The sequence below is a fragment of the Rhipicephalus microplus genome, unplaced genomic scaffold, assembly GCF_043290135.1.
Source record: "Rhipicephalus microplus isolate Deutch F79 unplaced genomic scaffold, USDA_Rmic scaffold_23, whole genome shotgun sequence".
Lineage (NCBI taxonomy): Eukaryota > Metazoa > Arthropoda > Arachnida > Ixodida > Ixodidae > Rhipicephalus > Rhipicephalus microplus.
In genome coordinates, this window is record NW_027464596.1 from 4,363,856 (window position 1) to 4,376,367 (window position 12,512).

General features: G+C 45.2%; 1 protein-coding gene across 1 annotated transcript in view; it reads right to left on the minus strand.

Moving 5' to 3' along the window:
- Positions 1–12,512, minus strand: part of LOC119169445 (trafficking protein particle complex subunit 11 gry) — a 153,520-nt gene that overhangs the window by 61,131 nt on the left and 79,877 nt on the right. Inside the window, exons 16-19 of the mRNA XM_037420514.2 lie at positions 10,607–10,742; positions 6,422–6,494; positions 5,451–5,508; positions 3,921–4,058 (exon numbers count right to left, since the gene is read on the minus strand). Of these exons, the coding sequence (XP_037276411.2) occupies positions 3,921–4,058; positions 5,451–5,508; positions 6,422–6,494; positions 10,607–10,742 (405 nt within the window). The remainder of the gene's footprint in view (positions 1–3,920; positions 4,059–5,450; positions 5,509–6,421; positions 6,495–10,606; positions 10,743–12,512) is intronic.

Consider the following 12,512-nt stretch of genomic DNA (forward strand, 5'->3'; position numbering starts at 1 on the left):
CCGATCCAGCAGTGAGCACGGCGATGCCGGCGAGGAACTGTCATTTGAGTGAGACACATGGTGTCAAGGGCTACTCACGATTCTGCCTTGCGAGGCAAATGAAGCTGTTGCGCGACTCAGTCAGCAGAACGCGAACAACTACGAGGTAGTTAAGGCAGAGATGTTCCGGATATTCGGAACTTCTGCCTGGACAAAAGAAGAGCAGCTCAGACAAGAGTCTGAAAGAAAGCGCGAAACAGAAAGACAACAGTCTGAAAGCGAGGCACGTCGGAAAGCGATGGACGTTAAAGTGTGGCAGGAAGCGCTAGAACCAGAGATCGCGCCAGAAAAGGGCCCGCGTATTCTGGAATGCATCAAGGTAGAGCATGCTGAGAACGAGGCCTTGGCCGGTCTGGAGGTAGAGACGATGTCAAAAGACGCTCCTTGCGTGGATGAGGAGAGTGCCAGCAGCCCTAATGGGCCCAGTAAGATGCTGGAAACCTCCTTCGTGCCTCAAGAGTACGTTTCGACATCGTCAAATGTAGGCATGATTAGCACAGTGGCGAATCAGAGCGAGGACGCGACGCTTCAGGAATGCAGCGATGCCGTCGGAGAGGGCCCAGTTGATGGCTTCATCAGTGTTGACAAAGCTAATTTGGCCCGACAGTCCGTCGTGACGCAGAGTTCAAAAAGCGTTATCGGGAGGGAAGACCTAGCACCAGCTCCAACGAGCTTCCCAACTTCTGAGGTCCCGAAGCGACATGATGGTGACATCGAGAGAAAGGGGGCAAGCAAACATCGCCGAAAACGAAAGAAGCGGAAGCGCACCGCACTGTGTAAGCCTAGGGCAGATCCCACTCCATCTCGAGAAAGACGAAAGGCTAGGCCATTCATCCGTTTCAAGAAACGTCAATGGTGGTGTTCATGGAGGCACAAGCGGCGAGCCAGGTGTAGAGGGGGAAAAGGAGGTGCGTCACCCGAACGAAAGGCGCGGTTCATTTCGACGACTTCGGGAAAGCGGCCTTGCCCGAAGGTTCAAAGTCGAAAAGGCACAACGGCTAAGTACTGCGTGGGGGCGACCACAAAGACACTATTACCCAGGCTTCCCCCCTGGTTCTGGCGTCCCTTGCACATTCCTGAGGGGAGCCGGCCGAAATGCAGAATGAGGCGTGACAGCAGGACACAGTCTGGCGTTCGTGCTTTTTGTAACCTCTGGCGTGCTCGAAGGCCGCCGGGAACGCGACCCCATCGTGTGCGATTCAAGCGAATCTAATTGAGAAAAGGGGGGCGGTGAGTTTGAAGAAATGTTGCACGTACGTGCTAAGTATGGTTACTTAGTGTTGCTTTGCAGATGCAGACTTATGTCATAATTTTTGCAAGTTACGTGATGCGGTGTCAATTGTTCAGAAGGAAAACCGCCGAGCCAAAGGCTGAAAGTTAGCATCGAATTAGTTTAATCATGAGTGCGAAAATTTGCATGAGGTAAAAACCAAGAAAATGTGTCATTTTTTTAGTTTTTTCAAAGGTTTAGTGTGGCATCGTATGCCTTCACTGCCATGGGGATGTGGCATGAATGAGCATTTGAGGAAGATGTTAGCATAAACCGAATGATTTCGTAAATTGATTAAGATTGGCGTGACACGGTACAGTTGTCGTTGCGCGCATTGAGAATTGAGAGTCATTGGGGCACGGTTTTAGCATAAACCAGTGAAAGTGTTGTTGGTTTTCTTTGAAAACGATTGATCAAGTGATCATATAAGCAAAACAGTAAACTTTTTCTCAGGTTGAGCAAACGAAGAGTATTTTGGCCACAGCGTAGGCCAAAGTTTCAGGAAAGCTGGATAGCTTAGTGTTTCAGTAGTAGACAAATAGTTGGCGGCCGTAAACAAAGACAGACCACCAGCCTCTGAGTTATATCCAACGGGCAAAACAGCTGAACGCTCGAGTACTTCGATGGAGTTTACTACTCCAAGAAGTTCCAGTTCACCATTACGCATATTAAGGGTAGCGAAAACGTGGGAGCCGATTACTTGAGCCGGAAATAGTTCTTGAGGTCTATGAGCATGTTATTTTTTTTCCTTTCGTCGGTTGTTTTCTGTTTGTATGTGCGTATTTCATTGTATAAGAAGGGTATTTTGAGTTATTTTCTTTTTGCTTGGTGCATTGGTTGTTTTTACTTGTAATGCACATTGAAGGATTGCACTACAGTAGAGGAGCGCACCTGTTCCGTTTTGTTTCGTAGTCTACATTCGTGCAGTGTATTCTGTATTGATGGTTGCCGTACACGGCTATTTCGTATTCTTGTTTGTATGGCGCATTGATATTGTTGCGTGTAACTGAAGCTGGTACTCTAACAATTGTTTTTTTTTTTTTCCTTTTGTTGTTACTTTGATGCACTCTGCCTATTTATGTTGTGTATGAGAGGGACAGCCCTCATGTCTCCCTTGTTGGTGGTGTTTTGTTCCTTGTTGTCGAAAAATTCCCCTCCGTGTGAACAAATGTTATGAGTAACATTCTGAAAGTGGGGGGCAATGTCACGGACGGCCATTTATGGCGACACCGCGTCACGCCAATTAACGGGCGCCGTACTCCCCCACTGACCGTGAGAACGGCGAGCGCATGAAAGGGAGCCGAGAAGTGCAAAATGGGATGCTCTTCTTAGAACGTCGCCGCCGACGGTTCATCCTTTTGTAACTGCGGCGGCGTCTGCAAGGTCGTAGAAGGCCGCGGTATACCCCGAACAAGGATTAGACTACGAGACGCACCGGCTGAGAGCCAAACGGTTGACCGTTCCCACGGGGAAAACGGGGAAACGCTCTGGTGGCCAAGCCGTATGACAACAACCCGACAGGTTGTCACTCTCGCTAGTTGAGGGCCCTCTCCCAATTAAAAAGGGGTGGGGTCAAAATATTTTTGAGGCGGAGTTTCCATCAATTAAACGCACATGATTGGACCCATGTAGAGGTCTCTTGTCCCCAAGAAAGAGAGCGAGGAGACACGAGGGGGATTTAAGCGCAGGATTTTGCCCTGCTAGGCAGACTAGTCGCTGACCAACATGGTGTAGAAACAGATCAACAAGCATCTCTTCTAGAGGTTTTTAGTGTGGCTCTGTATCGGCTGGCCACCTAAACTTAGCCGTTCGTCTAGTTGTGACGCGATATTAACGTCTGCAACGTAGACATCGGGACTTCGCCTCGAGTTAGCTCAACCTGCTCGAAGTCACCTGCAAGCACTAGCCTCCCGGAGCCACCAGCGTAGCAACACCGCTGACATCGCAGTCGTGCCAGAACTCTCTTCGACTTCTCGCATCCGATCGTCGGGGACGCAACGCTGCCGGTCATCACACGTATGCCTTCACCTGTTTATATCTTCAAACTTTCTCCTCCGTAGTTCTATTGGTGTTAGTTTGTGTAGTTTGTAATAGTTCTCTCGCGTAAGCTGATTTATTGGTTTTATATGTATTTTTTTAGTTGTATCAAGTGTTGATGTATTTTGTTAGTTGTATTGAAGTGTTGTATTAGATCCCGTGTGCTGCAATATCACTAGAGTAAAGTTTGTTTTGTTTCCTCACGTCTCTGATCTCTTCACTGTCTCTGCTTGCGTACGGAACGAACCAACCTGCTGTCATTCCCGTCGCCGACTTCGCGCTGGCGACGCTAGAGTGGCAGCTTGTAACACAGACACTTACCCGCTGTTTTGGTCGTTGCATTACAAACACAGTAACTATAACACGTACCTCACTTTGAAAAAAAAGGAGACTTCACCTGCATGGAGAAATCAACTGATTCGTTAAAAAAACTCATGCCGTATATGTTGCCCCCCAGAGAATCCTCCTGTTTTCTTAGCTGTCTAAGGGGAAACAACTGGCCACATAAGTGACCCCGAATTCAGATTTAGTTTGATGTATCTCTAACGCGTTCTTTTAACGAGTGTGCACAGACCTGTATGTCGCTGTTGATGTCACATGACCGTGGCAGGAATGCAAAGGAGAAGGACTGTGTCCTCCGGGGCACCAAGTGCAGGCTGCCTATGGCTGCGGCTGGGTCACCATCCTCGACGATGCAGAAGTTGTTATAGTGCTGTCAACAAAAAACCAACAGAGGCTTCATGTTCAAAATACAAATGAAACAACAATATGCGTAAACAATGCTGAGTGCCAATATTAAAAGGCACAGTTTGCTAATGTAGTGTCCCACTTTTACACAGCTACTTTCAGCAACACAGCACAGCACCACATATATTATATATTTAGAGTCAAATCCAGCTTGTGAAAAAAGGTTACTGCTCAAATTATACAGGGTGGTTGGTGGCCTTTGTTTCTGCAATTACCTTATTCACTCGTGTGATAAACGCACCTTTTTTCTTTTTTTCTCGAAAAATCAGAGCAAAGATGGGGGGTGCGTTTACTACGTGGGTAAATTTTATGAAAACTTTTTCGGGAGAAGCAAAAAATGCAGTAATTGAAAAAAAAAAGTTAGGTCGCTTAGCCTTTCGAAATTGAAATATGCGTACACTATTTGGAAACAGCTTCTTTGTTGCACTTTAGTCATCTTTTGTGGTTGGGAGCGCTATATTCTGCCAGCTGTCCCAGGGCTGCCCGTGCACGCCATAAAAGCGTCTTGCGTCTATCTTTTCTTTAACTTCAACAGTGGTATCTGCTGTGATCTCGAGGGGCGCCCAAGCGTGCACTACGATGTTACAACACACTTTGCAAATTTCGCGGCAACCTTGCACGACGACCGTGACGACGCCATTAACATTGTAGCAAGTAACGAACATTTTAGCAAGCTATCCCCGAAGCATCAGAACGAACCGTCGATAACAAGATTAACGACAAAATACGTCCGCTGCCTCGCTTTTGCAAGAGGAGTTCCTGTACGCGCAGATAACAAGCAAAGCGAGATTCGGGAGTACTACCATGTAGCAGAAATCGTCACGATCTTTTCTGGATGACAAGCGTTTTTTTCCGGTTTTCCAGAAATCTCTACTCTCGCATCATTCATTAACCCTACTGTGGAGCGCAGATAAAAAAGACGGGGGACGTGTCGTGTACAGATAAAAAAAAAACAATACGGCACACGGCAATGGGTGAGGGGGAGGAAGGGAGCGAGCCGAGGTGGCCGAGGGGGGTCGGAAAAAATAATAAAAAATGGAAGAGATCCAACGGGTGAGGAGGCACCAGCTGTCGGTTAGCGGGACTGCAGAGGATGAATGCAGGGGGTGCGTTTATAACGCGAGGGGAAAAAAATCCAAATTTTTATGATTGAAGTTGGGGGTGCGTTTATTATGCGAGTGCGCTCATTACACGAGTAAACACGATAAGACCCAAGAGATTCTCTTGACATAACAAAAAGTTGAGAATAACAAGTTCGTGCAGCTAAACACGCCGACACAAGTGAGCTGTTAGGGCAGTATTACAGCCCTAATAAAAAGAAAAGGAAATAAACATAGAGTGTTGAACTAGGCAATACCTGGTTGTTAAAGTGCACCTTCAGTCCACTGGCCTTAATTGGAAGAGGGCAGTTAGATCTGTTCGAAAGGAAATAAGATTGCATGAAAGAAATTAGCAAGCACACGAGTCTCTGGTGTGCTGAAAAAATATTGAAAAAAAAAAAGCCTTTTTTTGAAAATTACCATGTTCTACAGCTTTGTAGGAGATGCACTGAGGAAGACTTCTTAACCCTTATTTCAGGGGTCTCTGTAAGAGGGATGCCCCATTCAGATTTTTTGGTCAACTTTCATTTCAGTGCAGGCACATTGGTGTCTCCTATTATGGTGTTTCACTATACTTAGTACACTAGAAGTTAATCTTGCAGTAATGTGGTGGTTTCGTGCCAATGACGGCGGCGAAGTGCAGCAAACAACTGCAAGCATGTGACCTTGAGAAATAAGGATTGTCAGCTTTTGCACCTTAACATGAAAACCTGCCTTTCCTCGGCCGAAAATTTGATAGAGTGACATTGCTTTCTTTTTGCGCCATTTATCAAAACCTGTACTAGAACACAGCAAGATATATAACCACCTCTATAAAATTACTAAGCTGATATCAGTGTGTCAATTCTGGTTAGCGAGGATGCTCTCGGTTCACCATTCATTGACTCAAACCATTCTCAACTAAAACTCTGCCTACCACTAAATGGCTCAATTTTCATACGATGACTCTTTCACGCAAAAGTTTAATAACCTGTGTTATCACTTGATGCATTGCCCACTGTAGAGACAATGCATGAACTCAAAGATAGGCTCTTTTTACTGAATCAATGCACTGTATTTCCACCATGAGAGAAATTGGACACCTCTGTCACTCTGCATAAAAATTCTTACACTTATGTGATGCATGCAACATTACTTTGTCAAGGCACAACAAAAGCTGCCACTCTCGTGCAGATCTGGTAATTATTTCACAAGTTTCGCATTTCACTGACTGGTCATGGGAGATTACCTGATGAAAACCTTGAGGCACACCCGCTGATCAGCGTAGAATGCGCTGTGTCCAAACTGAACCTTGCACTCCACTGGTGGGAAGAGATGTAAATAAATAAACAAAGCATGAGACCTCAATGACATGTCACCCTCTGTGCGCGAACAGTGGCGAACATTAGAAATGGTATGGAGTGCACTATCCAATCGTCGCCACTGACTGGCATGCAGCACTGCAGTTCGCCAGCACTTTACCACTGCTAATGCTTGCCCCTGTTCATGTTTCATTTGACGCCAATAGTACACACATGAGCGAGCGGTGTGCCCAATTACTCTATAACTGATCGTGAATCGTTCTGTACACATTTCACAAAAAAATTTTTTTTACTTTTGTAAGGCGACATTTTGTTTAAAATAATAGATCTGTGTAGTCATAAAACTAATTAAGGTGCCAGAAATCTAGTTTAAGCAAGCACTTTAACAGCCCATCATTTCCATGATGAGTGGACTGCCGTACCTGTAGCTTCTTGTGCATCATAGCGCCGAAGATGTCTCTAGTAATTCTCACAGAAAAATTGGTGACTTTATCATCAAAACTATGCCAATATCCATTTTCACTAATGGCATGCCACCAGTGCTTCAGTGCCAGATAAACACCGCAGACAACAGTCCTATGTAGTGGATATGTATTAATTCTGACTACACGTGGTTTGCCGTCCGTAGCCACAGATCATCAGCCATTCAATTTATTTTAAAAACAATTAGATGGCACTGCCATCAGCAGGCCCACTGCGGTGGAAATGGCAAACACATGGACATGATGTGGGTGTTTAGAGAATGTCGTAAACATCTGCTATTGCACTCAACAAGTAGGTAGGGTATGTGGTAGCGTTTCGTTAGCTTTTGGCACCTTTCAATGTGATTAGCATGGCGCTACAACACATTCTCTAAATTCCCCACCATTCATTCATCTAGTGTGCCAAAATGAACATGATAAAAGGAGGTTTGCGTGTTAGAAGAAATATATATTTTGCAAATTCATTCCAGTACACGCTATTTTGGAATATCAGAGCATAATGAGCTGTAGAATGAACTCGGAGAAAGCGTGGATACCCTTATATAGTGTGCTGCAAGAAAGTGCGCCAAAGCACTTAATCGAAAATGAGACTTGAAAAAATTGAATAAATCAAACACAGGGAGTTAATTTCCTCCTCGTCGACTAGCTTTTACACTAGCTCAGGAGAGAAAATGTTTGAGGTTCGGAATAAGTCCCCTCGATGACTTGAGTGCACAGTGGCAGCGCCAAGGAAGAGCCGTAGTCCGGTGAAGAGACGCTTTATTGCAGCTTCAGGCATCTGCCTGAGTCCAAGCCCGAACCTCCGCTTTTCCTTTTCAGATTCAAACATCCTCTTTTCAACCCTTGGTTGAACAAAGGGTCTTCACACAAGTCAATCACACATTGGGGCTAGCATAATCACAACCACTCGCAGAAACACTTTCATAACAGACACTGCATTGGTAAAAACCTCGTTACCAAATACAACATGCAAAGGGATAGATTCACCGCGTGTCACACTCTCTCCCATTCCAGGCCGTGCATCGGCCAACCTCCAACCATAGCCGCTCTCACGCTCAATCTCCATCAGCTTTCTTATTACATGTCGCTTTATAGAAGCCTCCTCAAGCGCGGAGAGTACACCGTGAAGCCCTGTGCGCTGACCAGGTGTGCACGCGACAGCGAGGCGCCCCGCCACCTTAACAACAGTCGGTAATGACGTATAGTGAAGGAGGATAAGCTCGTCTGCGTGCCGCCATCATGTCTTGGACAGACCAGTGGTCGCATCCCTGCGTCATTCTCAATAGCACGTGCATGCCAACAATGACTTAAACTCACACGGCGACGCCTGGCCTGCTTCTTGCCAGACGCTCTTCCAAGTAAGCCTTCCCCTGCTAGTCCCACACAGGGACGAATTGGACGGCTCTGCTCGTGAACTGTGTGAATGAAGGAGTCTCCTTTATTTCTCGTGCGCAGGTCTCCCGCGTTCGCCTTCGCGGAGCCAATCAGCTTTGTTAGTTGACGGGTAGGGAACTAGCTTCGCACTCTGCATCAGCCGCATTAATTGTGCTACACACAACACGCTGCTAATGGTTACCTCATACTAACTAAAGAAATTTGAAGAAGCAAAGAAGTCAGGTATAGCACCCATAAATCTCACCCACAAGAGAGATCAAATGCAGGCAGAATGTGAAAGTGACGATTCATAAAAAGACTGTAAAAGGAGGACATGTGATACGAAGTCTTTGTAGAAAAAATTTGCGATGGTGGAATAAGAGCCCTACAAGAACTTCTGGAGTCGTCACTGAGCCCTGTGCAATTCAGAAAAATTCTAGCCTTGCCAAAAATTCACGCAGACATGTCTTTTGATGATAATGGATGGTTTTTTGCTGTGTAATTTCATACACTGACAAATGCTAAAAAGATGAAAGATGCCATGCCAGCGCTCACCAAGGACAAACTTCCGCTGAACACAGTGACTACTCACTTGCCTACAGTAAAGTCTTATGCATATGCATCATTAAGACCGTAGCGTTCCCTAAAAATACACCAGAAAAAATCTGGTGCTAGTGTCTAGGAGAGCTGCAATGCATAACGCTATGGCTAGCATAAGAATGGTGGGCACAGCACAGATTTATCTAAACTTCGTTCTTTCGGTTCCCTTTGGCTCTGTGTAGCCTGCTGCCACTTAGTCGCAAGACACAGCTCAGCAGATGTTCACAAGTTCAACTTCACCATCTTGACCTTTTTATAGGCCCAACAATTTAATTCAGATCACGAAGTTCAAAACAATTGATTTTTTTTATCCAAACAGGTGCCAAGAAATAACAATTAACAAAGCCACAAATATGTTTGAAACCGCAAGCACGAAGACTAGGAAAAACATCCATTGTTCGTCCGATGGATCACCAATCACAGAGACGAAGTTCCCTCTACTAGTAAATTTTATAGGAAACCTTATGATTAAGACAACCTCCACAGAAGGTTCTGCATGTTTTCTATAGAGAAAAGGCAAAGCATATATACATATCCATCAAGCCCTCTGTAAAAGTTTGTGCTGCATGTATATACTGACAACATCCTATTCGAACTTCATTCAACAGTTACATTGAGATCAATACACCACAATTATTTGGTTACCTTTAGCAACAGCAGAAATGCTCCTTTTATTTTATACTATAGCCAGTAAAACATTTCATACATCCAACTAATTAGTACTTTTAATGAGCATGTTAGCTCAAAATAAAGTAACAAACATGTAATATGCTACATCACGTAAAATTAAATAAAGGTTTAATCAGCGATATAAATACTAAATCTATTCCTAGCAGACTAATCAAGATTAGGTGCAACAGCCCACTTGACATTTGAAACTGAATGCTGCTGCTGTTATACTCAGTGTGAGTAAGACTCTATGATGAGGTATACTATCATCTTTTATCCTGAGCCAAATAGTACAGCGAATCAAACCATTATTGTTTGTAAGCTAGCAAATGATGGCACAATGAAGTTCCAGTCAAGCCACTTGAGAAACAATGATGGCAAAGCCAGCCTATGAGGACGCAAACAATGGTCAATCATAGCCAGCCAAAATACAATATTGGTACTGGAATTGTACTAGGATGGCAACAAAGGCCCGTCGTAACCAGCCAACATAAAATGTTGGCACTGCCATGGTATAAGGATGCCAAAAAAGGCCCATCATTCTCAGTCAACAAATAATAGTGCCATAGCCACCTTGTAAAGATGGCAACAACGTACAAAATTGATAGTATCGCTGTATAAAGACGGCGATAAGAGCCCGTCCTTGCCAGTCAACAAACAGTATTGGTGCATCCATTCTCTAAGAAAAGCAATAATGGCCTGCACACGGTCTTTCAACACTGATTACTAGGTTGATTGTTCAGTGTCGCACAAAACACATGCTAGTTAGGCAAAATTTGTTCTTACAAATGTGGGACCAATATTTCTGCCAATGCTGCCAAGCTTGAGCCAAGACTGGTCCAATGCTGGCATGCAAACCGGAAACCCACGATGGCCTCAAAAATTGAAAAGCAGAAATAATGCTCCCACCAATGTTTATGCCGCTAGTTATCCTTTGTCGGGAGATTGTCGAGCTGTGTCATTTGTTCCAGATATTGTGCTACCCACCTGACTGGATGACGTGGTCCATGTCCAAATTCTGCAGTGGCTCCCGGGGCTGGTATGAAAGTGCCTGCTTCCAGGCAGCATCAGCAATGGACATGCAGGACTGTGACATGCCGGGAAACGTTACGGGATGGTTTCCCTAGATGAAATAGTGACAGAGTAGTGGTGAAGAATAAATCCCATGTAGATTACTGTAAAGAATGCAAGTTTTTTTTACAAGTGCCGTTACATGGTACAAAATCTATAGTATTCCCAAGCAAGAGCCCCTATGCAAGCAACTACCTCCTTCCTTTTTTCGGGAGACTTGAAATGAGCGCCAATCAGCGAGCAAGCACCAAGCACCCACCCCCTCTCCATTTTTTTTTTTTTTTCAACCTGTTCCCCACTACAGAATTCTGCAGCAGGGGTTCCTAGAAACTCGAGTACTCAGACTCTTTAGATAAGTGCACCACGACTTCTTGGTACATTCCGTGGGGTGCCTCAGGATTGTTTTCTTAAAGAAACCCCGCAACACTTCTTAAAAAAAACGGACACAAAACACTGCCAATGGGTAGTAGAGGCTCCCAAAAACAGTGAGCCAAATATTATAGCGCAGTACACGGCCTGGAATTCACAATAAACCACCAAATTCAGCTAAAGAATGCTTTCTCTTCTCTTAACAAATGACGGAAGACACTCAAAAATCACTCGTAGAAGGCCATCTTTCAGCCATTGGCTGATTTAAACATGGTGCTCTCGGTCGTTACAGGGATCGTCCTGTGAGGCCGTTACCTGTTCACGCGTGCGCACACGATCACTCTGAAAAGCTGCGGATACAAAGAAAAAAAAAGAAGTACTCAAGGTCACAAGAGAAACGTGACGTATGTTCTTCGCTCATGCCATACCCCTCCCCTGCTTAGCTTCCAGCGCTTTCGTCGGGATGAGAGAACAGAGAATGTGATAGCAGTGTGCGACAAATTTTCGTAACTCTGCTCGTACTGGTCAGATTCTTAAAATTTATACGCTGTTAAATTTGTGATGCAATAAGCTTTTTTAATGACTGTATCATATGGTTACTTCAGAATGTGTTGCAGGGACCTTTTAACTGTCCCATATTGACCCAACACTTGAAGAACCTCTTTCCCCCTCATCATAACACAAAATTTTATATGAGCATTTTCGCTGGTTCAGTAAAGAGAGTAAAAGCATGCGCATTTTTTTTGTCTGGCCGATGGGCCCTTACCTGCAGCATGCACGGTGGAAGCAGGGCGAGGAGAGCACATGCGCATTCCACATGCGCATTCCAAAAAAGCCACTGGGGGCGGAACAGTGGTGGGCAGATAAGAGGGGGTGCACGACGAGCCCGGGGACTTTTCGGGGAGAGGCGAGCGATGGGATGCAGAATTGGTTATCTAGGCGCGAGGAGTGTTTCCTTCCTGCCTGCTACAGAGGAGAGGCCTTGCCGGTTTTGGGGGCATCGGCTATAGGGCAAGTCGATGGCCCGTATTCTACAGTGAGTTGCGTGTAAGTTTAATTAAATTTCTGTTACGTTTCGTGCTGGCTTTCCTGCTATTGTTTCACTGTGTATGTTCGATTGTCCGGCAGTCTGCAGGGATTGTTCCCTCCGGGTTTTTGGTCCTTCTGTGTGCGTTAATGCCGTGTTGAGGGGGTTTGGAAGGCTGCTCGTGATTATTTTGAGTCGCGAATTAAAGGCCGTTCTTGTTCTCAGCGATGCTGACTCGACCCTGTGAATTTTGGCTCACTGACCCCCCTGAACGAAGGCGGGACCCTCAGTTTAAAAGCATTGCCTAGTGACTCTTCCACCACCGTCAATTGCTTGGGATTGTACGGTACAGTCAAACTGTTTTTGCCCTGACTAAGTGCACGACATAACCTGTGGTCCTTCATGTCCACCAGCAGATATGATTCT